Genomic DNA, 24,113 nt, shown 5'->3' with positions numbered 1-24,113 from the left:
ATTAACTAGAGAAAGATGGAGCGCACAGACGATTCTGAGCCGTTGAAAGTGACGTTCAGTGGGCCTGCCAAGTACTTCACTGATGCTGCTCCAATCGGCAATGGCAGTCTCGGAGCCATGGTGTGGGGTGGCGTTGCCTCAGAACTTCTCCAACTCAATGGTGAATCCCTCTTCTCCTCTCTCCTGATGAACACGTGAAATGAGGAAGCAGTTTCTTCGGGAAACTGAAGAACAACGAAAAGTTTTCTTCTTCCGGGTTTTCGGAGTGTGAAAGTTTGAGGCCAACTAAAGTTGAACAAGTCTAGGTGTACCCAGACTGATTTACGAAAATGGTTTAATAGGTGATGTGTAGAGTTTTGACATTGAATATGACCCACTTATTTAAAGGATCAATTGCAATTTAGGGATCGGTTTTAGTATACCTATCATAACTCGTTAAAGTTTATCGCGCAGACGTACATCAAGCCGATTGAATGTTAACTTTTGTGCAGAGGACACCCTCTGGACTGGGATTCCGGGCAACTACACTAATCCTAATGTACCAGTGGCTTTGGCGGAGGTCAGGAAGCTCGTGGATGATGGTGAATATGCTGATGCTTCTGCAGCAGCAGTCTATATGTTAGGAAGTCCATCTGAAGTACGTATCTTTATCTACTTTATGCATGAATTTTATTTTATTTCCATATTAAGAAGATGACTTGTCTGTACCCAGGAATAGTTTCATGATTTATGGCTTCTGTGAGCTCAATTGGGTGTTGGTGGTGCCAAGTGATAGGATACAAATTAACAATCCTTAGACTTAGCAAGCCCATGTATCCATGAATTTATCACAATAATTTGCTCGCTTATTTGCTTTTCCATGAATTAAGATTGAAATGAAGATGCCCGATTTGTGGGGTACCCTGATTCTCATCTGAACCAAGCATGCTGGAATCAGCTCAGTCATAAAAATGTGGCCCTCCTATGGCCTATGTGTTTATAGGAGGCGGCTACTCATCAGGTGCTGAAATATGTCATGTTTAAAATACTAGCAGCTTCTCAAAGACTAATTTTCTAGCATTTCTCTCTCAATGCAAATTGATCATCATTCCTGTATTCCTTTCTTCAGACACGTTAATTTAGCATACCTCAGATTTTCTTCTCATTGTATTTCTCGTTTTGAAGCTCCTCTCCTCTGGTCAGCAATCGCTAGGGAACACAAAGCATCTGTCTACGATGACACCCTTCTCTAATCTTTTTCAGTCATGATGTAGGTTTACCAACTCCTCGGGGACCTCAAGCTGGACTTTGATGATCTCCATCTTACATATGCTGAAGAAACATATAGCAGGGAACTAGACTTGAACGCGGCTACTGTGAGAGTTGGATATTCTGTAGGCAATGTACAATTCTCAAGGGAGTACTTTTCATCTTATCCTGACCAAGTTATTGTGATGAAGATATCTGCAAGCAAATCAGGATATCTTTCATTTACAGTGTCTCTAGATAGCCAGTTACACCATCATTCATACGTCAAGGGAAGTAACCAGATTATTATGGAGGGGGCTTGTCCTGGCAAAAGAATTCCACCAGAAGCAAATGATAATGCTCCCAAGGGAATACAGTTTTGTGCCATTCTTGATCTAAAGATTAGTGATGACATTGGCATGATAAATGTCTTGGATGACAAAACATTGAAGGTTGAGGGTTCAGATTGGGCTATTCTGCAATTAGTGGCTGCTTCTTCATTTAATGGACCTCTAGTAGATCCTTCAGAATCTAAAAAGGATCCCACTGCAGATGCAGTCCGTGTGCTGAAAACAATAAGAAACCTTTCATATACTGAGCTCTATGCACGTCATTTAAGTGACTACCAGAACCTTTTCCAACGTGTTTCACTTAAGCTTAAGAAAAGTTCCAGCTCTAACAGTGCCACGGGGTTTGCGTCTCCTAAGACTGGTGAACCTTCTTCAGTGACTTGTCCATACAATAAGGGGAGCAGCAATGGTAGAATATCTACTGCTGATAGGATTAGGTCTTTTGCAATTGATGAGGATCCTTCTTTTCTGGAGTTATTATTCCATTTCGGTCGTTATTTACTTATTTCTTGCTCGAGGCCTGGAACCCAGGTGTCAAATCTTCAAGGAATCTGGAACAAGACATCGCACCAATTTGGGAGTGTGTTTGTGATCTCATCTTCTTCCAAATGCTCTTCTTTCTTCTCTCTCGTCTTCCATTCCTCCACCCTTCATACATTCTGCATTGATCTTGTCACCCCTCGATTGCGTTCAACTTTAGATATATCTTCGGAATTTGTGTCAATTGTGAGCTAAAGTCATGATGTGGTGCTTTCTGTTGCTTTAGGCGACATTTCTTAATGTAGTTTTTAGTTCTTCGGCAAATGTGGCTTCTGGGATAGTAACGGAGGGAGAGCTTGAGCATGGTTAGCTTAATTTGTCATAATCTTTTCTGCTATATGCAGAGCAGAATCTCCCTTATTTGCATTGGAGTTCGAGTTCCTTTTCTGGGATTACTTTTGCTGTTGGATCATTTATGTCATTTGTTTACTCATAGTCCCCAGTTACTTCTAGTGTTTCAGTGCTCCAGTGTTCATCCTGCTACATGCCTGCAAAGATGTAAAAAGAAAAATGGACTACATTGAGTACATATTAATTTAAATTCTTATTGTTGTATGTAATGCTTGTATAGTGCTGTTGATATTATCCGATTGATAGTAATTCAATAATGCAGGATGCTGATCATAAAATGTGCTTGCATTTACATTTAGGAACATTATGTTTGGACAGTCACTGACTGAACCCCCTCCTTTTGCTCAGTTGTGCTCCTCACTTGAACATCAATCTTCAGATGAACTATTGGCCTTGCCTTCCCTGCAATCTTGCTGATTGCCAGGAGCCTTTGTTTGATTTTCTTTCCTCTTTGTCCATTAATGGGAGTAAAACTGCGGAGGTGAGACTTCAACTTTAATTGTTCTGCAAGATCTAGACTCTTGTGTCGAATGATTTGTATGTGCTACCAGACATCATGAAAATGAAAGCAAGTAATTTCAGTCTTCAGGAGCCTATATCATCTACCCCTACACATTCTGTTTGTGAAGTTTCAAGTATTGGACTTAGAGAATTGTGATACAAGATAATGAGCCTACATATTTGCCAGATGATGCTTTTTAATTTCCACGGCAATGCGAGAAGGACCATTCCATTTCAAATGTTACGGTTGTACATTAGGTGATATGAAGTGCTCAGGTGCAACAGAGAACACATGACGTCTTTCTCAATCCTTCAATCTCTTTAATTTTTCTAATTCCATTCTCGATTTGGACAATATTGAGCATATTGAAATCATCAGTTGCACAACAATCAGTTTGACCATATACTAGCTGTTGTCGAACATGAAATGAAAAAGAATCTCCTCTTACCTTGTTAGAGAATGTTACAGGTTAACTATGAAGCAAGAGGTTGGGTTGTACATCACCAAACTGACATATGGGCCAAGTCATCAACAATTCCAGGTAAAGTTAAGTATGTAATCTGGCCAATGGGTGGCGCATGGCTTTGCACACATCTCTGGGAGCACTACATGTATACAATGGACAAGGTAGTTCTAATGCCTCTGTTTGGTTGACCTATTTTTCTGCTTTATCATCTTTTCTTGCCAGCCCTGACATTGTTCTCATGCTGTATGCTCTAAAGCTTTCTTTCATTTCTGTGTTTCTTCTTTCTAGAAAAGTTTGCCACCTCTTGCGAAAAAAGTAGAGATTGACAATAGATAGCGTTAGCCTAGAGTCTGAGTCAGGACTAAGCAGAAGTTCTGACCTCATGCATTTGTCAGTTGCATGTCGATTTAGGTCCTTTCCTAGATTTCTCTGGTTTGTTCCTCTCGCCGATTGGAATGTATGAGTAGCCGAGAGCATAGTCTTTTTGCACACAAAGGAAAAAAGCAGTCCCTGATCTTAAAATCTTTGAAATTTTCGCAAATTATATTTAAAAACAAAAAAAAAATGTGCTTTTTTATCATGAGAAGTCGTGTGTATGTGCTGTAGCTCTGCAGGGTGCATCTCTCTCTTACTTACATGGGATTGCACCATTTGGTAGGTATGCACTAAAATATTTGAATGCTCGACATTAAACAGGACTTCCTTGAAAACAAAGCATATCCGCTGTTGGAAGGATGTGCAACTTGGCTGTTGGACTGGTTGATCGAAGGCCGTGATGGGTATCTTGAAACCAACCCATCGACATCTCCAGAACACAACTTTATTGCTCCCGATGGAAGGCCTGCCAGTGTGAGCTACTCAACAACAATGGATATCATGATCATAACCGAAGTGTTGTCTGCAGTTGTTGCTGCTGCTGAGGTGAAGCCACATCTATAAGACAGGCCTAAACACTTAGCTTTCTTCTAGTTCATAGCTTTTAAACCTTCATAACTAGGTTCTAAATAGCAGGTTCTTGGGTATACCGACAGCAATCTAGTCGATAAAGTGAAGAAGGCTCAGACAAGGCTTCGTCCTATAAAAATAGGCATGGATGGTTCTATCATGGAATGGGTATGTGGTGGCTTAAATGCTTTTTCTGTTCTTCCTCAAGTTCAACTCAAGACCAAGTGGTCTCATTTCTCCTTTTAAGTACAAAAGCAGCCTGCATTTTATGGTCTAAGAAGTGAATTCTATGAATGCAGTCCCTAGATTTTGAGGATCCAGAGGTGCATCATCGTCATCTTTCGCACCTGTTTGGCCTGTTTCCGGGGCACACAATGACTTTGGAAGGAACTCCTGATCTCTGCACTGCCGCCAAGAGATCACTCTATAAAAGAGGTCTGCACTTCTTTAAGTGGGTGGACTATTGTCTCAATCTTCGCATGTTGCATCGTCTTTCCGGGGCCACAAATGCTCCACTTTTACACAAGATCTCTGTTATAAATAAGATTGTTTCCGGGGATATTCCCAATCACTGGACATGTTTTTTTTTTTTTTTTTGGTAAATAATCATTGGACATGTTCTTTTCTTGGTATAGCAGTTTTTTATTTCTGTCTTGGATATTTTCTGCTTTCATGCTTCTCGCGATGGTTAGATGGTTTCTAAACTTCGTTTTGACGGGGTTCAGGAGTGGATGGTCCAGGATGGTCTACAACGTGGAAAGTCGCTCTCTGGGCGCATCTCCACGACAGTGAGCACGCTTATGAAATGATCAAGCATTTGATTACCTTGGTGGATCCAGATCATGAGGTGTCCTTCCATGGAGGACTATACAGTAACTTATTTGCTGCACATCCTCCTTTCCAGATTGATGCCAACTTCGGGTAAGAGAAATCCACGCGCTTTATCTCGACAGCGAAGACTAACAGTCTGACATGTACAACATGTGACTGGCATTTCCTTTCATCTGTTGCTAGCTTTATAGCGGCGGTTGTGGAAATGCTCGTGCAGAGCACGGTGAAGGACCTGTTCTTGCTTCCTGCGCTTCCCCGGGACAAATGGGGGAGTGGTCGGGTGAAGGGACTGAAAGCGCGCGGAGGGGTCACCGTCGACATCTGCTGGAGCGATGGAGAACTCCATGAAGTTGATGTTTGGTCCGAGGACCGTAACTCACTTCAGAAGCTGCACTACAAGGGAACTTCAGTGAAAGTGGACATTGCATCTCGCAGGATCTACACGTTCAATGGACAGTTGAGACTCCTGAAGACCTCTTCGCTTTAGGATGCATGTTCTACCCGATCGGAAAAACGAGGAGGAAAATGTCTGAAACAAAACTTACATTGAACACTATGTTTCCATGTTGAGTCTAGACAGGAATGATAAAATATCCTTTGTTAAGCCAGGTGCCATTTTAGATCTCTTGAGTTCATCTGTATAGCTCGAGAGCCCGATTAATAATTTAGACAAATCACATCGAGGGCATTATTATATGAGACCCGTTATGGACTTGAATATATAAATGGGATAATTTTATGTTTCACTGTTATTTAAGGAAGTCATGTAAGTGCATAAAAGAAAGAGTGGATTGACCCCTAAAACCAACGGCGGAGATGTAATAATTGCATTTATCATTAAGTATGCATACTTCTTAGGTGCTTTGTTACACTTAGATCATAAATTAGATGGAAAACAATTGATACATATATCCGATATAACCCTGAAATAAACAGCATTTACTACAAATTCAAGTATCTATATATACTGCAACCTTTTAGATGTTGACTTAAACTCAATTTGGCTAGCAAAAAAGAAAAGACTATATCAATGAAACAAATTGCAAAATTTGAAAAAAAAAAAAAAAAAAAAAAAGAAAGGATAGGAAATCTAGTTATGTGGTTACCTTAGATCCCTTGAAGAAATAATGGGCCTCGTAACCGGCCCATACCCAAGAGGCCAAAAATGGGCCTGCTGGTCACGGGTCTCACTTTACAAAGCCCGAAACCCCATTCTTGGGTCGGGCCTATCCGAACATGACGACTCCCAGACAGGCCCAAATCCAAAACCCTCGCCAAAACCTCCCTTCGCGTCGTCGTCGTCGTCGTCGTCGTCTTTCTCGCTCCGCCTCAGCTTCTCCCCGATCTGAGCCATGGCGTGGCGTTGCGGATCGCTGTCTCGCTCCCTGATGTCGTCGGCGAGGGCTTCCTCCTCCCCGTTCCGCTCGTCGGCGACGCCTCTCTCCCGGCCCCTCCTCCGCCCGCCTCCCGGGGCTTCCCCGCGCCTCCAGTCCCGCCGCCTCTCCTTCGCCTCTCCCAGGTCCCGTTTCCCCCGCTTCAATTTTCCTATTCCCTGAATTTTGGTTGAATTCAGTAGTCCGCGATTCTCCATTCGGTCCTGCTTTATATGGCGAAGTAGTTGATGTGAGAGATTAGGCTTTGAATCGGAAAAAAGTCATTTTGACTACTTAACCAACTGTGGGTCGTTCGTAATCGAAAGGTCTGTCCTTTTTATGAGCATGTTTATATAGTAGGAACGCCGCTTCGAGCAATGTATGTAGGCGAGTCTGTCTTTTTGCTGGTTCCGATGCGTTAGCCGTGTTCCGGTGAATTTGTAATGCTCTGTCGAGCGGTGCTGAATGTGTTCTTGCTGCTTCGTTTTTCTTCAGTCGGAGCATGGGCGAACTAGGATGCGTGCAGTCTCTTCTGCCTCTGCAATGCGCTCCCAGGCTCACGTCGCACCTCAGTGTAGCCGTGCGAGGATGCTGCGAGCTGTCTCACGGTACCTTCTGCCGCACTTGTCAGGATCGCTAGTATTTTCTTTGTGAGTCTCATTTGTATGTAGGACGAATTGCAATTGGATTTTTATTGGAAGAAATTTTCAATTCTTGTCTTTTGACTTATTTCTACTTTTGCAAAATGGTAGTTCTTTGGTGAAAGTTGTAACATCATTTGCTATGTAATTGCCACAAAAAGATATGAATTATGGGATGATGGCTTTTTCTTTAGAGTTTCTTTGATAAATGTCGAGTTGATAAGAAAGGGATTGGGTTTGGTAGGGAGGAATGGAAAAGATGGGTGATGCACAAGGACTTTCAATCATCCAAAGGCACAATAATGGTTCTGAAAATTGTAGGTGCTTCTCTTTTTTGAATATGTTGTTTCTTTCCTATAAAGCATTTGCAATTTTAATGATGTTGAGCTACAGACTCACCTTGATTGAGGAATTGGAAAAGTAGTTCTGTTTCATTTCCTATATCCCCCACTTTCCCTCCAATTGCTTATGAAGAAAGTAACAGCATGTTGCTGGGAAATAGTATTCCTTGTGACTGGAAGCAGATTAAAACCTATGGCTATCTGTATGTGTGCCTTGCTCAGAAAACAGAACTGTCCATTGACAACAGAACTGTCCATTGACAGTTGTCCAAGCTGAAACCTTCAGTAGTTACTGGTTATGATGGAGATTAAAATGTGCAAAGTATGTGCCTATTGATCTGTAGTTATTGCTCTGGTAGTTATATATGTTACATATATATATTTGTTGACCAGCCCTGGGTAATGGCCAAGTATTGACATTGAATGCTTAGGCTTCTTGTTTGTTATTAAATTATTGCGATGGTCGCATTCCCTAATGGGATGACGTCGAATTCACATGTCACATTGCTTTATGTGTAGTGTCCCTGATTAGATTTTCATCCTTGGAGATGTTATCTGTTATCACAATAGAAGTGCTGTAGATCTTTGATTCAAGAGAAACCTGAACTTCATTGAGGTCAATTCAATTTTAATTGGCTGAAGAAAAGGCAAAAGCTAATCCCATGATAATTACATACCGGTTCAATTTTTTTGGAAGAAAGTCCTACAGTTTGAAAGGTAGATCCTTCATGTTTTATTGTAACCTTGGGCTTTCCTGATTAATCCATATCTATAATTCATTAAGATGCTAATCATTTGTATGAATTGGACAATGAAACGCTTACTTGGAAAGGCTAAGTGTAGCTGTGATGCCAGGTTTAAAATTTTAAAATCACCAGTGTTTCATGAAAATGCTAATAAAAATGAAGATGGTACTCTAAGGGCTACTTGACCCTCAATTTTAGATAGAAACCCGCTTTCTCATTTTCTCTGAGGTGCCCTGGCCCATAGTCGTTCTCACATCAAGTGCACGCGGCTACATTGCAGGTACTTGAGCAGCTCTTGGATCAGCACAACCATGTGCTAAAAACATAGATGGGACCTGCAGGAGGTGGATGTGGCCAGGGAAGACAAAAAGTTTTTGGACCTAAGAAATAAAGTGTTAATTTATTGTTAAAAGAGAACTTGAGGACTTGTTGGATGGGCATTCTCCCCTGTGCAGTTTGTATTAGATACTTCATTCACTGCTCTTCCTTTTGAACACAGTGGCTTTCTAATCTTCGAGATCGCTCTACGGATGTGAGGTTATGTCAATTGTCATAACGTACCTCTTGATAATGTTGGATTTTGTTTCCATTGTATGACGAGACTGGTGTTAGGTCCAGGGACTTGGACTTTTCCTCACTAGCGACGGCTAATATGCGAGTCACCACGAGCAATATATTGATGTACGCATGTCATTCTCTGTCCACAAAAAATCATTCTTTGAGTATCTGTGTTAGATATTCCCCAATTGATCGGATAGCGATGCTAAATTAGAGATCTCAGAGGAGAATGAAAATTGTATTATTGCCCTCTGTTGCTACTTGTAGGTATATCAATTGTCACTACTTCGAATGAAAATTCACATTCATTCCTCTGGCTAAATTTACTAGCCATACCTAGATCTCACTTTTATATATTCGTTTCTTTAATTTTCGAAATTGCTAATGATTTTTGAAAAGTTCGAACTCAGTACATATGTTGGAAGTTACTTTCCCTAATACACATTTGCTAAATCGAATAGAGAAATTACTAGTAGTAAAAACTACTATAAAAAAGATACTAATCAAAGATAAAAGGTAGCTCAGTACGGTTACCCAGTATTTAATATTTACTATTAAAGATGAAAAGCTACTAATCGGATCGGGGAGTTCCTAATCATTGAGTAGCTGAAGAAACTCTTGAAGTATTGCTCTCAAAATGAAGAAGTTACATATCATGACGCAGGTGAAGAAAATGGTTTGGTCAAGTGTTCATATTTTTCGTCACTTGTGTGGTATCAACTCTCCTCATGAAATGGAAGTTTCAACATTGCTACTCCTGGTAAGTTACTAACCAATGTAGAAAATTATTTATAATTGGGTTTAGCAGTTTTGTCCATTTTTTTTTTCATTGAAATTGGTCCCAACGGTGTACTTGGTTTCATGTATTGATCCAATGACCTAAATTGGTAATGGATGCACTTCGAATTTGAGGCCCTCGTTGTATAGGGTGGATTTCCACAAAGCTGGTTCTGAATAACTTAGATCATGCCAAAAATCCGACATATGTTGAGAAGGAAAATCTTTGCTTGGACCCTGTCTAGTACGACAGTCAGGTAGACCCATATGACCAACGGTTGTTATGAAGTCGGTCTAGTGGACCCAGATGGAGGCGAGTAATTCCTACTAGAAGGGTTTCTTCAGAAAATGACTTTGGATTGTTGTGCCGAAGCCAGATCTAACATCCTGACTCACTACTCAGGGCTTCCACACGGGGAATCATCAATCCTGAATGATACATTAAATTTCACCTGTGTTGGGCACATGAGGCTGCAGGAACTCTGCAGGAACTCTATTTTTGACAGTAATTGGACTGCGAAATATGGGCACGAGGGCTGTTGCCGCTAATTGGTGCAGCATGACCCACCCACCATGTTCTTTCATGCGTGGATAAATCAAGTCAAAGCAAGAGCAGTGGCCATGTCTTCCTGTTTGTTTCCTCTCGGAATAGCTACGCAGGTTCATTATGTCTTTCACCTAATCAGATCGAAATCGGTTTTTAGGCTCTTCCCAACAGCGAACGACTCTTGATAGGGGCCACAGTTCTCTCGGATCCGTGGTATCGGTTTTCCTCCCGACACATCATACTTAGGTACTCTTTGAACACGTTCCTTCAACTGCTGTTTCTTTCTTTGTGGCCGAATGACCCTGTCTCTGAATGGAGAGGGGAAGAAACACCAGGCTCAGAAGGTATCTCTACACGAGCAGAAATGGACCTCTACTGAAGGAGCGATAGTAACTCTTGCGTTATTTTGTAGGCCGGCTACTGAGAAAAGGAAAAGGCGAAAAAAGGAAAGAAAGCGAGATGGAGCCCAGAATGGCCTTTGGCTGCTTGCGAGCGGATAATACCGGGACCTCCCTCAACTTGTCGGATATCGGTAATGTAGATTACTATTCGAGGAGAACTGATCCTAGGAAAAAGCAAAGCGAGCACAGTGCTTTGCATATTTCCTTTAGAAAGTGGTCCAGTTCAGCCTCACTCTTGACGTGATTCAGGTGACCATGGACCGAAATTCTTTGGCGCCATGAGCATCCACGCTCCGTGTGCATTGACTCGAGTCTTGGGATGAGAATCAATGATTACCTACACGAAAAGTGCGACTGAGATTAGACTGAGCGAGTTGCAAATGTGGAAATTATGTTCGACCATGGATGTTGATCGAACAGAGGTAAGAAGCTCCGTCCATGTCCTCCAAGAATGAGGGCACAAAAAACGGGAAAACATAAAAAATTATGGCATGATTCGGTACAAGCACACGTCGGATCATGCCAACCTCCATAGGACTCACATGATCAAACGATGCACGTGCATATAGCTCACGTGCACTGAGATTATGCAATAATAGCTCCAAAAGAACGCCCTGCATAATGCACTTGCTTGAGGAATTCGGGGTCCTTTTCCAAACTCTCCTTTTTCATTTTCCTGGGGGGGTTGAGAGAAGCATTTGATGAAGAAGTAGAAAGTTACAGCAAAAGCCTCCGAAAGGGGAACGACAATGTTCAATCACGTCGTGATCACCTAATAACAAACTTATCCGTTTGGAATCGACAATCCAAATCTCCTTTCAGCCGGATGTAAACGCGTAGGGATAGAAACAAGATAGGTGGAAGCTCCTGTCAATGACTTTGTTCATTTGCTTTGGGCCTCGAATATGTTCATAAGTGGTCTGATTTCAAAGGGCAAAATATCACGACCATTCACTAGCTTTATCTGTCTTCTGTTTGCCACATTGCCCATTTTTCTTCATCTGCAAACAGTTTCATGGAAACCTATCGTCTTAGTTCATTTTCGTCCATTCGGTTTCTAAGTTGCAAACTAGGATATTCATCCTCGCCGAAAGCTGATGGGCTGACTAACGAAGACAAAAAAACGTTCACCTCCATTTCTGATATAAGAAGTCGTTAGTGGACGCAACATGTTCTTGGCCATTCAATCAAATTCCTGAGTGGACATAACATGTCCTGGGCCATTTAATCGGATGGGAGGACTGGAGCATGTAGGATACCGATCACACGATCATAATACCAGTGAGATGCTCGTGTTATGCAGCTATACTCAACCCCACTGGACACCTTTATATGGCCATGAACGCTTGCCACTTGCATGATGTGGACGAATTAATCCGGGCCGTTGGTCAAATCGAGTTTACTGATAACCACATAAATCTATAGAAAGCCAGTCTCTGTCTATAAATAATACCGAGATGATGAGAATCTGATTCAGCCTCAACCTGCCTCCAATTAAATAACCCCAATCACGTCCTGCTTGTACACTATGGCATCCAACTAAGTTTAGTCCACTCAACATGATTAATGCAGTTTTACCTTTCTCATTTTGCTCATCCATGAAATGAACAGACAGAAGCTACTGATAGTTGACTTCCGCAAATAAAAAGAAGACCGATACTCTAGAGTATCTGATGATAACTGTGTCAAAAGATAGACCCAAACATGGCCTGCCCTGATAAGATAAGACTTCTAGGGAGGGGGATTCTGCAAGAGGCAGGAAGGTCACTATATACCACTGACACTAGAAGGTGCAAAACAAAGTACCCTTTATGGGGAACTGAACAACTTGGCTTCCCCACAGATTTCATAGCCAAAAAGTTGGGGAATAAAAAAAGCCTCCTTCTTGTGCTTAATGCACATCTCCTGCTGTACACATACTTTGCCCAGTGCCCACTAAAGTGATCACGGGAGAGACAACAGCAAGAAGCCCCAACATGAAGACACCCACGTAGATACTCCTGCTCTAAGAGGGAACACCACATTATAAAATGGTAAGATACCACTCTATCTCGTCCCCTAACTTTTATCACCATTATTGGCAATTGTTGGGGCCCTATGTGGGCCCCACAGAACATTAAATCAAACAGTATTTAATAATGATAATCAAGACCTGTCACCCCTCAGTTGAACAGCTGCATTCAGAGGCTCAGGCTTATCGTTCACTCACCTTCTTTAAAGTCTGATCACCACCTCAGGCTCAGCAGTTCTTCACATCTCTTCCTTCTTTCTGGGGCTGCACGGATGATAAAATGTGATCTGAAAGCACAAACCATTCGCACCAACATTACGAGACTTATTGAGTACAGATTCTAAAGTTGTTTGGCGGCGCTCCCTCCACAATGGGCTATTGTTTATCCTGATCTCAATCAGACGAGCATTTCACGACAAGCATCTCAAATAAAGCACGGACATATTGTCGACTAATCGATGGAAGTGTTGGTGAACTGTCAACCGAGCAGTTCCTGTGTCGTCTAAACAGAACAACATAAAGCTAACATGATCTGAGAATAGAGATAAAGGGGAAATGTGAAAGTGGGGAATCCCAAGCTTGACAATAGCAACAGTATAGATGACGTAAGCGTTGTACTCTGGAATAATAAGCAACTTCACCAGATGGCCACTAGACACAAATCAGATAAATTTAAAAATAACATCTAATCTCATTCCCTCTCAGTGCATGCCTGTTTTCTCCATATATTCTACTCTTCTTCACACAGCGAAGGGTCTTTCTAAGAGTCAGCCATAGTCATTTTGCCAAAGCCCTCTAATTTTCTTTCAAAACTTCCTGCAGCACCTCCCCACCAGATCCCTAGGGATGATCTTCGAAAAAGAAGACCGAATTTTGACCATCGATGAAAGGCAGGATGGATTGAATCCCAGTGACAATTACCAGGAGGAATATGAAGGAGACAATCAAGAAGAGTGGCTCAATTTGAGCTTGGGAACAAATTCAGCTTCAACAGCTGGAGACTCTGAATCGCAATCGAGGCCAGCTTCAACCAAAGTTTTTTCTTGTAACTTCTGTATGAGGAAATTTTACAGCTCACAAGCCTTAGGAGGTCACCAGAATGCCCATAAGAGAGAGAGGGGGGCAGCGAGAAGATACCAGTCCCAGAGAATGATCACGATGTTTGGTTCACATACGAATGCTCCTATCATCCGCTCACTTGGTGTTAGGCCCCATTCTCTAGTGCACAAACCAAGTAGAGATGGGACAGCAATGGTAGCTAGATTCAGTGACCATAATATAGGGCATGCACCAGGATGGCCATCCTTCATGTTTGAGGATGCATTAGACTTGATGTGGCCAGGCAGCTTCCGCTTGGATGCACAACAATCGAATCCTCCATCAGAGCCAGTTAAGCTTGACTTAAACCTCCGGCTCTGATCAACTTGTTCATCCTTGAGCTTCATCTGAATTCCCGTGTTCAAACAAATTCCCAGTTTTTTTCTTTCTATCATGTAAGACTGCAGATGCAGGCCAACAACATCAAGATTCAGGCAGCGCTTCTGTCCAATAAAGTCCAAAGACCACGAATATCTTGTACGATTCTCATCGATTTAGTGCAAAACCAGAATCTACACAACGATCTCATGTAACTACTCATTCCATTTCTAATCTCTAAAAATGCGTCCAATTCTCGAGGTGCACGATGAATCAATGATCATATGTAAGCATGTTTTGCAGAGAATTTCTGCCATGCTAAGCTGCGCCCTGTTGCTGGCCAAAAACAGCAGCATCCTAATTCACCTAGACCACACCATCGATTCTGGACACTGAAAATGAATAACACTCTTCCAGGAGAACAAAGCTATGTGGAAGAACTCTCTGTTAAAAACTAGCGATTGTGAAGATCTGTGGGCAAGAAAAAGTACTCTACTAGCACACCGCGCAGGTTAATGACTGATCTTTTGTATACAACAGATGGAGCAAGTAAAACTAGCATTTGTGAAGATCTGTGGGCAAGAAAAAGTGCTCTTTTATACAACAACAGATGGAGCTAGTAGTAGTTCGAGATTCAAATGATGATGCACTTGCATTTAATTTTGTGGCTCATATGCATACCTCTTTCATCATTTGAGAAGAATGAACCCCCACACCTAAAGTGATTTTGCCCTGAAATGAAATTATACATGCAATGTCATACGAAGCAAGACAATGTTTCACCAGCTCCAAATCATGAATCATACTGCTCAGAACATCCCCCAAAATCTAATTCACGCAGTTTCTTTGCATTTAACCCCTATACATTATGTACTAAGTCTAAGCAACATAAGACAACATTACAAAAAAACTATTATCAACATGACTTACTCATGTAAGCTGTCAAGCTCTTTCTTACTACAAACATTATTAAACTCAATTGAATCTAGAATAATGTTAGACATATTAATACTCGTCTAATGAGTTTGTTTATTAAGTGACGTGGCAGGTTTCTCTTGGGTGCTAAAGGGCCCCATTAACATAAATAAACGCTTAAAGACAGAACAGCACATCTTTTTAGGAAACTAATTTAGTATATGGATCTTAGAATCGTTAGCATTGCTCTTTTAGTGTCACTCTAGTGTCATGAGTAGGAGCCAGGCAACGTCTACCATGCCGCATCTATCAACAGGCTGCTCATATGGAGGAAAACAATAATATAACGTACATGCCACATAGTTCGAGCAAGACCATAGTGGAAGAAACAAGATTACCAGCAGAAGATCCTTCAACTCCTCATTGCTACAAGAGAAAGAAACTAGGGGTGATCGGTTCCCGGTTCAGTCCGGTTCCACCTTGAAACCGGGAACTGGACCGGGAGCACCGGTTCCCAAAATTGCGAACCGTGGACCGGACCGTTTGGTCCTGGGACCGGGAACCAGACCGGTCCAGCAAAATCGGCTCTACTTTTTTGCACTAAAGAGTGATTGACCTTTTTGCACTAAAGAGTGATCACGCTCTGGATCGATCAATCCAATTCGGTTCTCGGGTGATTCAACGAAACTAATTACACATGTTCCCACGTGCAAAATATTCAAACTTCACGTGTGTGATTCACACTTCATGTGTTTCACACTTAACTTTAACCATAAAGGCCATGAACAATTTGGCTAAAGGTTGGACTTGGCTTAAATTGTAATCCTATAAACAAGTAACGTGGGGACATCTTAATCACTAGAAGTCAAAAAATTGTAATCTTGTTTGCTAAAGAATATATCATCTAATTTCCTCAAGCAGGCAGAACAAAACACAAAACAAGGACCATTCAACCATTCATCACAAAATCCCCAATAAATCAATTAAAAAAGAAAGTCTCTTACTTTCCCTCTTTCTCTCGATAACTAACTTGTTGGTACCACTTGAGGAACCCTAAAAACAGAGAACTCAAGTCACGGCCCATGTTACTAATAATGAGATTTTTTCTATAGATAAAAGAGTAACAAAAATGGTTTTAATGTTCTCTTGGCCATATAAGAGGTTCCTCCCTCAAATTACAATTTTGGTTGCAATAAGTTATCATGTTTATATATTTTATTAATTCTATGTATATAAATTATATATTAAAAAATTTGGTTCGGTCCAATCGGTCCGGTCGGTCCGGGTCGGTCCGATTCGGTCCAGTTCCCACCTTGGAACCGAGAACCGGACCGACCGGCCACCGGTTCCAAGATTAGGAACGGGGAACCAGACCGCCGACCGTGGGAACCGCTCAAAACCGGCCGGTTCCCGGTTCGGGCAGTTCCGTTACACACCCCTAAAAGAACCCATTGTACCACTCAAAAAGCTCCAAATCTAAAGTCTGCTATCCAATTTCGGCCATCATTTCTAGTAAAAACCTGGTTAAGGTATTCGATCTCTTGTGCATAAAATGCACTATTCTTCTTCCAGCGTACTGACTTCAGTTACATCAGGATTTTCCAATTCGAGTACAATTCTATTTGTATCCAAATTAACATACCTCCATCTCACTAGCTCAACATATTAATTGAAGGACGAAATAAGACAAGCAAAGAAAAATTATCAAAGGAATATGAAACACGACAATTGAAATACAACGGGAATGATGCTCCAGGAGAATGACTGTTCATTGCATTATAAAATTAGTTTGTTATAGGTACAACTCCATTCCACCTTATAGAGGTTCAAAGATTTCTCTTGAATCCCTGCTATACAGAGTACCATCAATCATTCAAACGGCCAGAAGTTTGCAGCTTATAAATTATCAGGCATTACAAGCTTTTGGGTTTTATGCATGACAATAGGCAGCCTTTGGCTGATGATGCTTGGGTCGCTGTATGAAGAAGCATCAGATGGATGTCCTTTCTGCAAAATGCAAATATCAATTGTATGAATATCAGCAACAGAACAAGCAATCTTATAGAGCTCTTTCCAAAGTAGATGATATGCCAACCCTTAAGGATAGCCTATGCCACTGTCACAAAATGGACTAACTGCATGCCATGTCCTCGGAAAAAGTTAACATGCCATTGGTTTTAATGCAGTGCTCATTTTGGGAGAGTGCCCATTTTGGGAGACGTCAACATACCTATAATGGACATGAACATTTGGTAATATTAATCTCTAATGAAATGATGTAACTGTGCCTTGGCCCTTTGCAGTTCAGTCGCCGCTAGAGAATGCAAGGGTTTTGTATCATGCAATATAGAGAATCCAGTTACAGAAATTCTATATCAAATATGTGCAGACATGAATCAATTGCACAAAAGTTTCTTCAAGGGGATGAAACAAGAATTCACACGATCAATCATAATAGATTGCGCAAATAATGATCCGAAACGCCTTTTTATAGTGTATGAGCCATAAAATATTCAGAATAGGCATTCATGTTGGCAAATTTAAGTTAGTGAGAAACCCAAAACCTATACAAATGCAAGACTAGCAGAGACTTGTAAGTTAATTCATTTCTTTTGGTACTTATACATTAATCTGAGGATCAACTGCAATGGCACTCATAATTAGCTGTTACATTAACCGCAAGAACATATGATTGTGCAAGACTTTCAACAAGCTTAATTAAATACTCACATTGGCTAGCTTGACTTTACTTCACTAGCAGCAAATTACTAAACATCTTTTAGTAAACAAATTCACATTTTATCCCCAGTTCGCAGTAGGAAATTCAGAAAACCATTATTTCTCACACCACACGGAAACGAATACATCAATGCCTAGATGATCTCCACAACAACAACCAAATCAATGATCAAGGTCCAGCATCTTGAAGTTCCAAAATAGGAAAAGCATGTGTAAAATAACCATCAGTGACTGCACAAGAGACACTTACAGCAGCTAAAGCTTTGAACGTCGCCTCTCTCCAACAGCTTTCTCGTAAAATAGAAGGGCATTTTTGGTCCTCAAAGCCGCAATACATGCGGGTGTCCCTCAATCTCATTAGCACTCCATCAACTCTAAGCTGTAGGATTGAAAGAATGAGTCAACAACATGCTTTTGATTGAGCAATGAATTAATGAACTAAGCTAAGCATTGTGTTGTTTCTTTTTTTTACTTTGCTAGATGTATTATTCCCAAAATATACAAAATGTGGAGGATTAGACCTGGTACAAATCCAAGGAGACAAATGCAATCACCATACTGTCAAAACAAACATTCTATGCACGCCCTGTAACTATCAGATCAATTTCCAATGCCTATAGACAAACTAAGCATAATGATCATCAATCAATATAATATAATGGTTGTTTTCCTAGTGCTCAGAAAAATCACATTTCTTAAAAGCGACAGAGCAGGGACGGCCATAGGGCAGGGATTCCCCAGGATCCACGGATCCTACCCCAATTTGGGTGGCGAAACAGGGCACAAGGAGGGTTGAAGGGCAGATGAGCCAAAACCTTCAGAGAGCCAAGCAGTGAATTGAATTTTGTATGCCCTACCTCATAAGACCACCCCATGGATATTTCGACTAAAAAGAGGTGTTTAGATACCTAAAGCATAATATCCTGCTAAAGCTCATAATGCCCTTTTCTCTTTCCCAAAAACCTTCAGAGTATTGTCACATCTCTCTCCTTTAACCTCTTGACCACCAACCATCTTATTACCTTGCCTCACCCCTCTCGACGAACCTCAGCATCTTGACAGCCACCACCGCCACACCTCACCCACCAACCTGGGTTTGCTTGATACATATGGACAAGCTAGAGAGGTTGTAAATTACTGTTGTGATTGAAATAGGAACAGATCTCCCATTTCCAACAGGTAGCATTCCACGTCAGATTGACATTCCAAAATTATGCTTTTCTGGAAAAAAATTCCCCTTAGTTTGCTGCAAATAATTTTTTGAATAAATCCTTGTGCTGTCTTGCAGAGTGGTGCTCCGCAGGGCAACCATCTGCCCAGCAGGAAGCAAACAGAGATGAGGCAGAGTTCATTGGCCCATGCCAGCGTAGTGGATGGATGCAGTGCAGCTCTCTTTCTCACAGAGTTGGGTGTGTGTGTGTTTGGGTGTTGGTGTGTGTTATGGGGACTCTGATTGACAGGAGAAGACAAATAATATTCTAACCCTGCCCCATTGCCATCCCCACAGAGAACTCTGATTCATTAAAGCAGACTGTCAATGATAAAAATATTGTTTATATGGCAAAAAAAGACACAAAATGGATTAAACTCACCCAGAATCGCAAGAGAAGAAACCAACAGCTCGGCATGACTCTCTAGAAAAACAATCACAGATTTCCATCAGCTGTTATCAATACTGATGCTAATGAGAAAGCTTCAGATCTACATTTAAAAGACGAAGAACAAGCAAGATAAAAGAGTACCACTTTCACTGTTAAGAGTGAAATTCCATTATCGGCAAGTTCATCTTCATATAAAATTATCTGCAGAATTCATTAATTTTGTTCATTATCACAAGATAGTAACAGAAGGATGCTTGTAAATGACCATTTGTCATGTGATCATGGTTACAATGTTACTACCTCATCGTAGAAGAGAATAGGCTCTTTTACTGCCAAGGCAACCATATCAATGCGTTCCTCGCAATCATCCCATAGAAGGCTACCAGTCACCTTAGAGATGGCTTCTGTTTCATCCTGATGAAGAAGAGGGGGGGAAAGGAGAATGGCAGCAGATCCAGGAAAATGATACAATCAGTATAGTCCTCAATCAGAACCTTTATATTCATCCTACTTATTACTTGACTAAAGTTTTACTACCCTCTGTAAGTGGGTAAAGAAATTTGGAAGTAGAGTGTTTACCTGATCAGCTTTTTCACTTTTTCTTCTTCTTTTTTTTACCTTTTTTTTTCTGAGTTTTAAGTATTACCCAGATGAATAGTATGAGATAGTGACTAGGACATACCTCAGCATTTATCTTATTTGGTTCGCTTCCACAATAAGGTGTTGTAAATGTATAATCATAATCCAGTATCACCTCCTGAAATGGTTTGCTGTAGATAAATAAATACCCAGTAAGAATCAATACCATACATCTCTCACCCTGCAAATAAAAGCTTCTTACCCTTTATGTTTTCAGACAATGCAACTGGATTGCCAACCATGAATAGGATTAAAAATATACAAAAGAGCCGCCCAGCGGCAAATTCATGATAAACTTTCCAGGAGATAACTCATTAGTCAGTCAAACTGACCCACAAAAAGAGGGACTGTACAACATCATTTAAAAGATGAATAGACACCTTAAAATTGGTTTAGAATCAGCTAGTTTCCACAAGTTATTGTTGTAACAAGAACCATTATAAACAACCAGCTGGTAAACGTGAAAGTAGTCCTGAAGAAACACGATATACCTTCTGAATTTCCATTTTGCTGCGGCAGGAACTTCAACGGGTGGCAAACCCTCCTGCTTCCAACCAGCAAGAGCATCAAAAGCATTGAAATGGATTGACGTCCCACTATTCAAGTGTTTAAGAATAAGGGCACTCTCCCCAAATATCATCTCTGGTAAATGAGATGTCCCGAGCTTTTGTTCCCACCTACAAAAGTACCATGCCAATCAATCGTTTGGGATAAAATCCATCTCCAATGGCAGAGTGCCGGCAATTGGGGCAAACCACCTCTCCTAATCGCAAATAGAAAATGTGATTTCTTTAAACCAAGTGGTACTGTCATATGTACTTCGCAAAAATTTGACGGAAATCAAGACACAGCTTGCAATTTGGCGAACTGCGTCGCTTAATTCCACTCTGCACTCTCAATTATCCGAACTACATTAATCGCCAGCATCTCCAATGATTTCCGACAAAGCAAAATGGCCAAGATTCGGACTTTTGCTAGAATTAACTTAAACGGCATCAACTATCGGATCGACAAATTGGCAAAGCAGATCAAGTAATTAAAAACGCCGACGAAGAAGCTAATCCTCGGTCCAAAAAAATGCTTACACCCGACAAACACCAGCCGCCCACAATGGCGACACAGAAAAAATAAACAGGTTCATCGTTGCACGACCAAGTTCGGAAAAAAAAAATTAAATTAAACAAAGGAATTCCTCAGATTGAATAAACGCGTATGAAAAACACCACAAAACATGCATAATCAACAAGTTCAGCGCGAAATAAGCGAGTAATGCCCACGTCTACACGCCATCGAGATCGAAAGAGATAGAGAGAGAGATACTCTTCGAGAGTGGAGGAGTTGAGGATGGAGCGCTTGCGAGTTTCGATCTCCCAACCGTGGATGCGGAGGCCGCGCCGGCCGTCGTCCAGGAGCTGGGCGCCGACGGCTTTCAGCTCGTTCTCGTCCCCCACCACCTCCATCGCCGAAACCCCTCCCGTCTCGTCCTCTTTCGCCATAATTCGCGCATTCGGATCCCCCTCCGCGCCGGCGAGCTATTACCTCGGCGGCCGCAGAGGCCTCGCCAATTCGAATTTGGGCCGATCGTCGTGAGCCCAACAAAGGCGGCCCACTTCGGAAAACCCGGATCGGAAGAAGTTAATGAGCTTTTTTGGGCCTCGATGTTCCTTCGGGCTTCAACTGCTGCTCTTTATACTCCATCTGCTACTTTTGATTTAGTTCCGCTTTTGCCCCCTCACATAAGCTTCCTCTTAAAGACGACGCAAACGCTAAAACACCGCCTCCGCCCTAACGTCCGCCACCGCTGCTGCCGCCGGCCGTGCCGTTGCCGGATTTGCAGAGAAAGTTCAAACTTCTTCAGCTTTGGAGACGGAGATGTTCTCCCATAGAGCGATAGCCTTGTACTTGGAAGCCGAAGATGTTGTGCACGGGGGACATGATATGAGGGTGCTTGTATGCACCGATAGCTTATAGCTTATGTGTGGTCGAAATGGTGCCGGGCCTCGTCCCGAACCCATGGGAGTCACGGCCGGTTGTTGATGAATGCAGAGAAAGGCCGGCCCAGTTCGCTTCTATTACTTTGGTCCATAGACAAAACAAATAAATCAAATAGCGGATTGGATCGTCAAGACTCATCTATGTTATTCTTTTATTATTTGATGAATGAAAATCAATGATTTGACCCAAAAAAAAGAAGAAAAAAGGAACACCCGTCGCCAACTAGGCGAAGTGATTCTTGTTCTAGCGAAACGTCTGATGGAAAGATTCAGTTGGCAAGCCTCTGTGAAGCAAGAAATCTTCGGCCATATGAATTATGTGATTTGTGTATTAATGTCGATCGGAAAGAATTCATCGAATCTCCATTATTCGACATTTGGAGAACTCGAGGTTGGGTTTTCTCAAGTCAGAGAAAAAATGGAACAGCAACATACAAGGGACTGCAACTCCGCCAACCATTACACTTGCTCCAGAGGTTTCCTGATGCAACCAAGACGACTGGGTGTAGACCCATTTCCTGCTGTAACTACGGTGTAACAAGTGCATAGCTAAGGTTCTTGCAAGTAAGATCAACGTTGCGCTGCCTCAACTTGTTTGTCTGAATCAGGTTGCTTTCATCGAAGGAAAGAAGATCGTTAAAAATCCACTTTCACGGGAAGACTTCTTCTCCAAGGCTTGCTATCAAGGTGGATCTCGTGGAAGGCTCCCGCCCATTGGTCCTTCGTCTTCGATGGAATGGCAGCTTTTGGCTTCCATGAATTTCTGGCTCATAAGAATAAAGTGGCTGAGGAGGGGAAACTTCTTGACATGCAAAGGTATCTTGTTAGGTTATCCATTTTATTCTCCAATCGAGGCTTAACTTAAAAATTTGGCTAATAGTTGTCCATATGATAAGGGATGTACGGATTCTTGAGAAGAGATGAGCTGTAGGGGTCCCCCCCACATTACCCAGATCTTACGAATGAATAGAAAGTTAGATTTACATTGAATCTTATATGAATTGCGTGAGGAGAGGTTTAGTTTCAACCCTGGTAAGACAAATACCCATGCTAGTATGCCTTTGATGATCCGCATCACACGGTCAAACACTAATGGGCACAATAAACTATTCACATAACTAAGAGCCCTCACAACCTAGGCACGATGATGCAATTACAAGGTAGGGCTAATAGCTCGTCATGTAGAGAGAGAGAGACACCATGCCATCTTTCTTCTTTTTGCCCCCGTGTCACCACAAGAAAAGGGCATGGAGACATCAAGAGGGAATCCTATCAACTTATTATAATCTAGGATAATAGGCTCATGAGTTTAGTCTTACTTCACCATCCAAAAACGAAAGAGGTTTTTTATTTCTAAGTTAAACTCACACGTAGGTCGCCTCTTTTTCTGTATAAAGTAACGTCAAAACCTAAATAGCTAACAAGTATTATGTCCCTGTAAAAAAAGGTAACCCAACTGCACCTTTCAGTATAGCTATCATGTTTCGATTTCAGTCCGATCACTAGCCTTGCCTTCAGCATAACGATTTTGGGTATGACTAACTGCCATAATGTGATGGGTAATCCATTATGTTTTTGGATCAATTGCAGCAGATGATTCAAATTGATGTAGTTTAAAGCTGGATGTTTGCCTGTTAATTACATGGGCGTGCCTCTAATATCAGGAAACATATGTAAAAATGACAATCGACTCATTAACAATTTCCTGATACCATTTTTTACGCACACATTTTCAAGCATACACCATAACCTTTCTACTAACTTTTGCATGAAAAGTAAATGCTGGGGTCATTAAGACCGATTACATCAAATCGATCGACAAAATGATGCGACCAATTTGTAAATTAGTGGAGTCTGTTTATGCATGTAATTGAACACATCACGTTATTTTCTGTGGATGAACCGGTATACCAATCTCCCTGTCTCCCATTTATCTTTGCATGGATTGAATCCCAACTCCACCTTGGTTGGAACCTTCCCACTACACGATGGCATTGTGTTTCACGGGGGGAATGACCGACCCACGATCGCTCGCTGGGCCTTCTTATTTCGTCCGTCTCCTCATTTCGTCTCCGCAGAGTCGCGCATCGCATCATGACGGATCGATTCCTTCTTTTGACCTCAACGGGCGCATTTGCGATATAATATCCGGTCGTGGCTCCTTCCTTTTTCTACCCAACTCCCTTTTTCTGCAGCTTCCAT

General features: G+C 41.6%; 4 protein-coding genes across 6 annotated transcripts; 3 read left to right on the top strand and 1 right to left on the bottom strand.

The window, feature by feature from the left end:
* The first annotated feature begins 15 nt into the window (after positions 1–15).
* Positions 16–5,964, top strand: LOC104420488 (alpha-L-fucosidase 2). Its single transcript, XM_039302464.1, is given in 11 exon segments — positions 16–160; positions 492–637; positions 1,254–2,130; positions 2,133–2,157; positions 2,817–2,949; positions 3,439–3,597; positions 4,133–4,357; positions 4,448–4,549; positions 4,681–4,816; positions 5,107–5,302; positions 5,396–5,964. Coding segments are annotated over 11 exon segments (2,448 nt in total). The 3' UTR covers positions 5,700–5,964.
* A 532-nt stretch (positions 5,965–6,496) lies between these two features.
* LOC104418683 lies at positions 6,497–8,946 on the top strand. 3 transcript variants are annotated; one of them, XR_005546356.1, is made up of 4 exons: positions 6,497–6,731; positions 7,081–7,235; positions 7,471–7,543; positions 8,594–8,946. XR_005546356.1 is itself a non-coding variant. In XM_010030092.3 (3 exons), exons 1-3 carry the CDS (start codon positions 6,565–6,567, stop codon positions 8,599–8,601), a joined length of 288 nt encoding a protein of 95 aa, XP_010028394.1. In that variant the 5' UTR covers positions 6,498–6,564; the 3' UTR covers positions 8,602–8,946. The 3 variants fall into 3 exon arrangements, 2 of the variants coding, with proteins under 2 accessions (XP_010028394.1, XP_039157376.1); XM_010030092.3 differs by lacking the exon at positions 7,471–7,543 and having other exon boundaries at positions 6,498–6,731; positions 7,081–7,193; XM_039301442.1 differs by lacking the exon at positions 7,471–7,543 and having other exon boundaries at positions 6,498–6,731.
* Positions 8,947–13,283: 4,337 nt separating this feature from the next.
* On the top strand, positions 13,284–14,225 carry LOC120288145 (zinc finger protein 4-like). The gene has a single exon (XM_039301597.1). The coding sequence runs from the start codon at positions 13,454–13,456 to the stop codon at positions 14,024–14,026; it is 573 nt and encodes a 190-aa protein (XP_039157531.1). The 5' UTR covers positions 13,284–13,453; the 3' UTR covers positions 14,027–14,225.
* A 2,458-nt stretch (positions 14,226–16,683) lies between these two features.
* On the bottom strand, positions 16,684–21,433 carry LOC104418682 (TIP41-like protein). The gene is made up of 8 exons (XM_010030089.3): positions 21,238–21,433; positions 20,409–20,594; positions 19,961–20,048; positions 19,579–19,692; positions 19,420–19,479; positions 19,270–19,311; positions 17,928–18,056; positions 16,684–16,945 (listed from the first exon to the last, which is right to left on the bottom strand). Exons 1-8 carry the CDS (start codon positions 21,411–21,413, stop codon positions 16,835–16,837), a joined length of 906 nt encoding a protein of 301 aa, XP_010028391.2. The 5' UTR covers positions 21,414–21,433; the 3' UTR covers positions 16,684–16,834.
* Positions 21,434–24,113: the final 2,680 nt, after the last annotated feature.

The sequence above is a fragment of the Eucalyptus grandis genome, chromosome 9 (genome assembly GCF_016545825.1).
Source record: "Eucalyptus grandis isolate ANBG69807.140 chromosome 9, ASM1654582v1, whole genome shotgun sequence".
NCBI lineage: Eukaryota > Viridiplantae > Streptophyta > Magnoliopsida > Myrtales > Myrtaceae > Eucalyptus > Eucalyptus grandis.
This window is presented reverse-complemented; position numbering and strand designations above follow the sequence as displayed.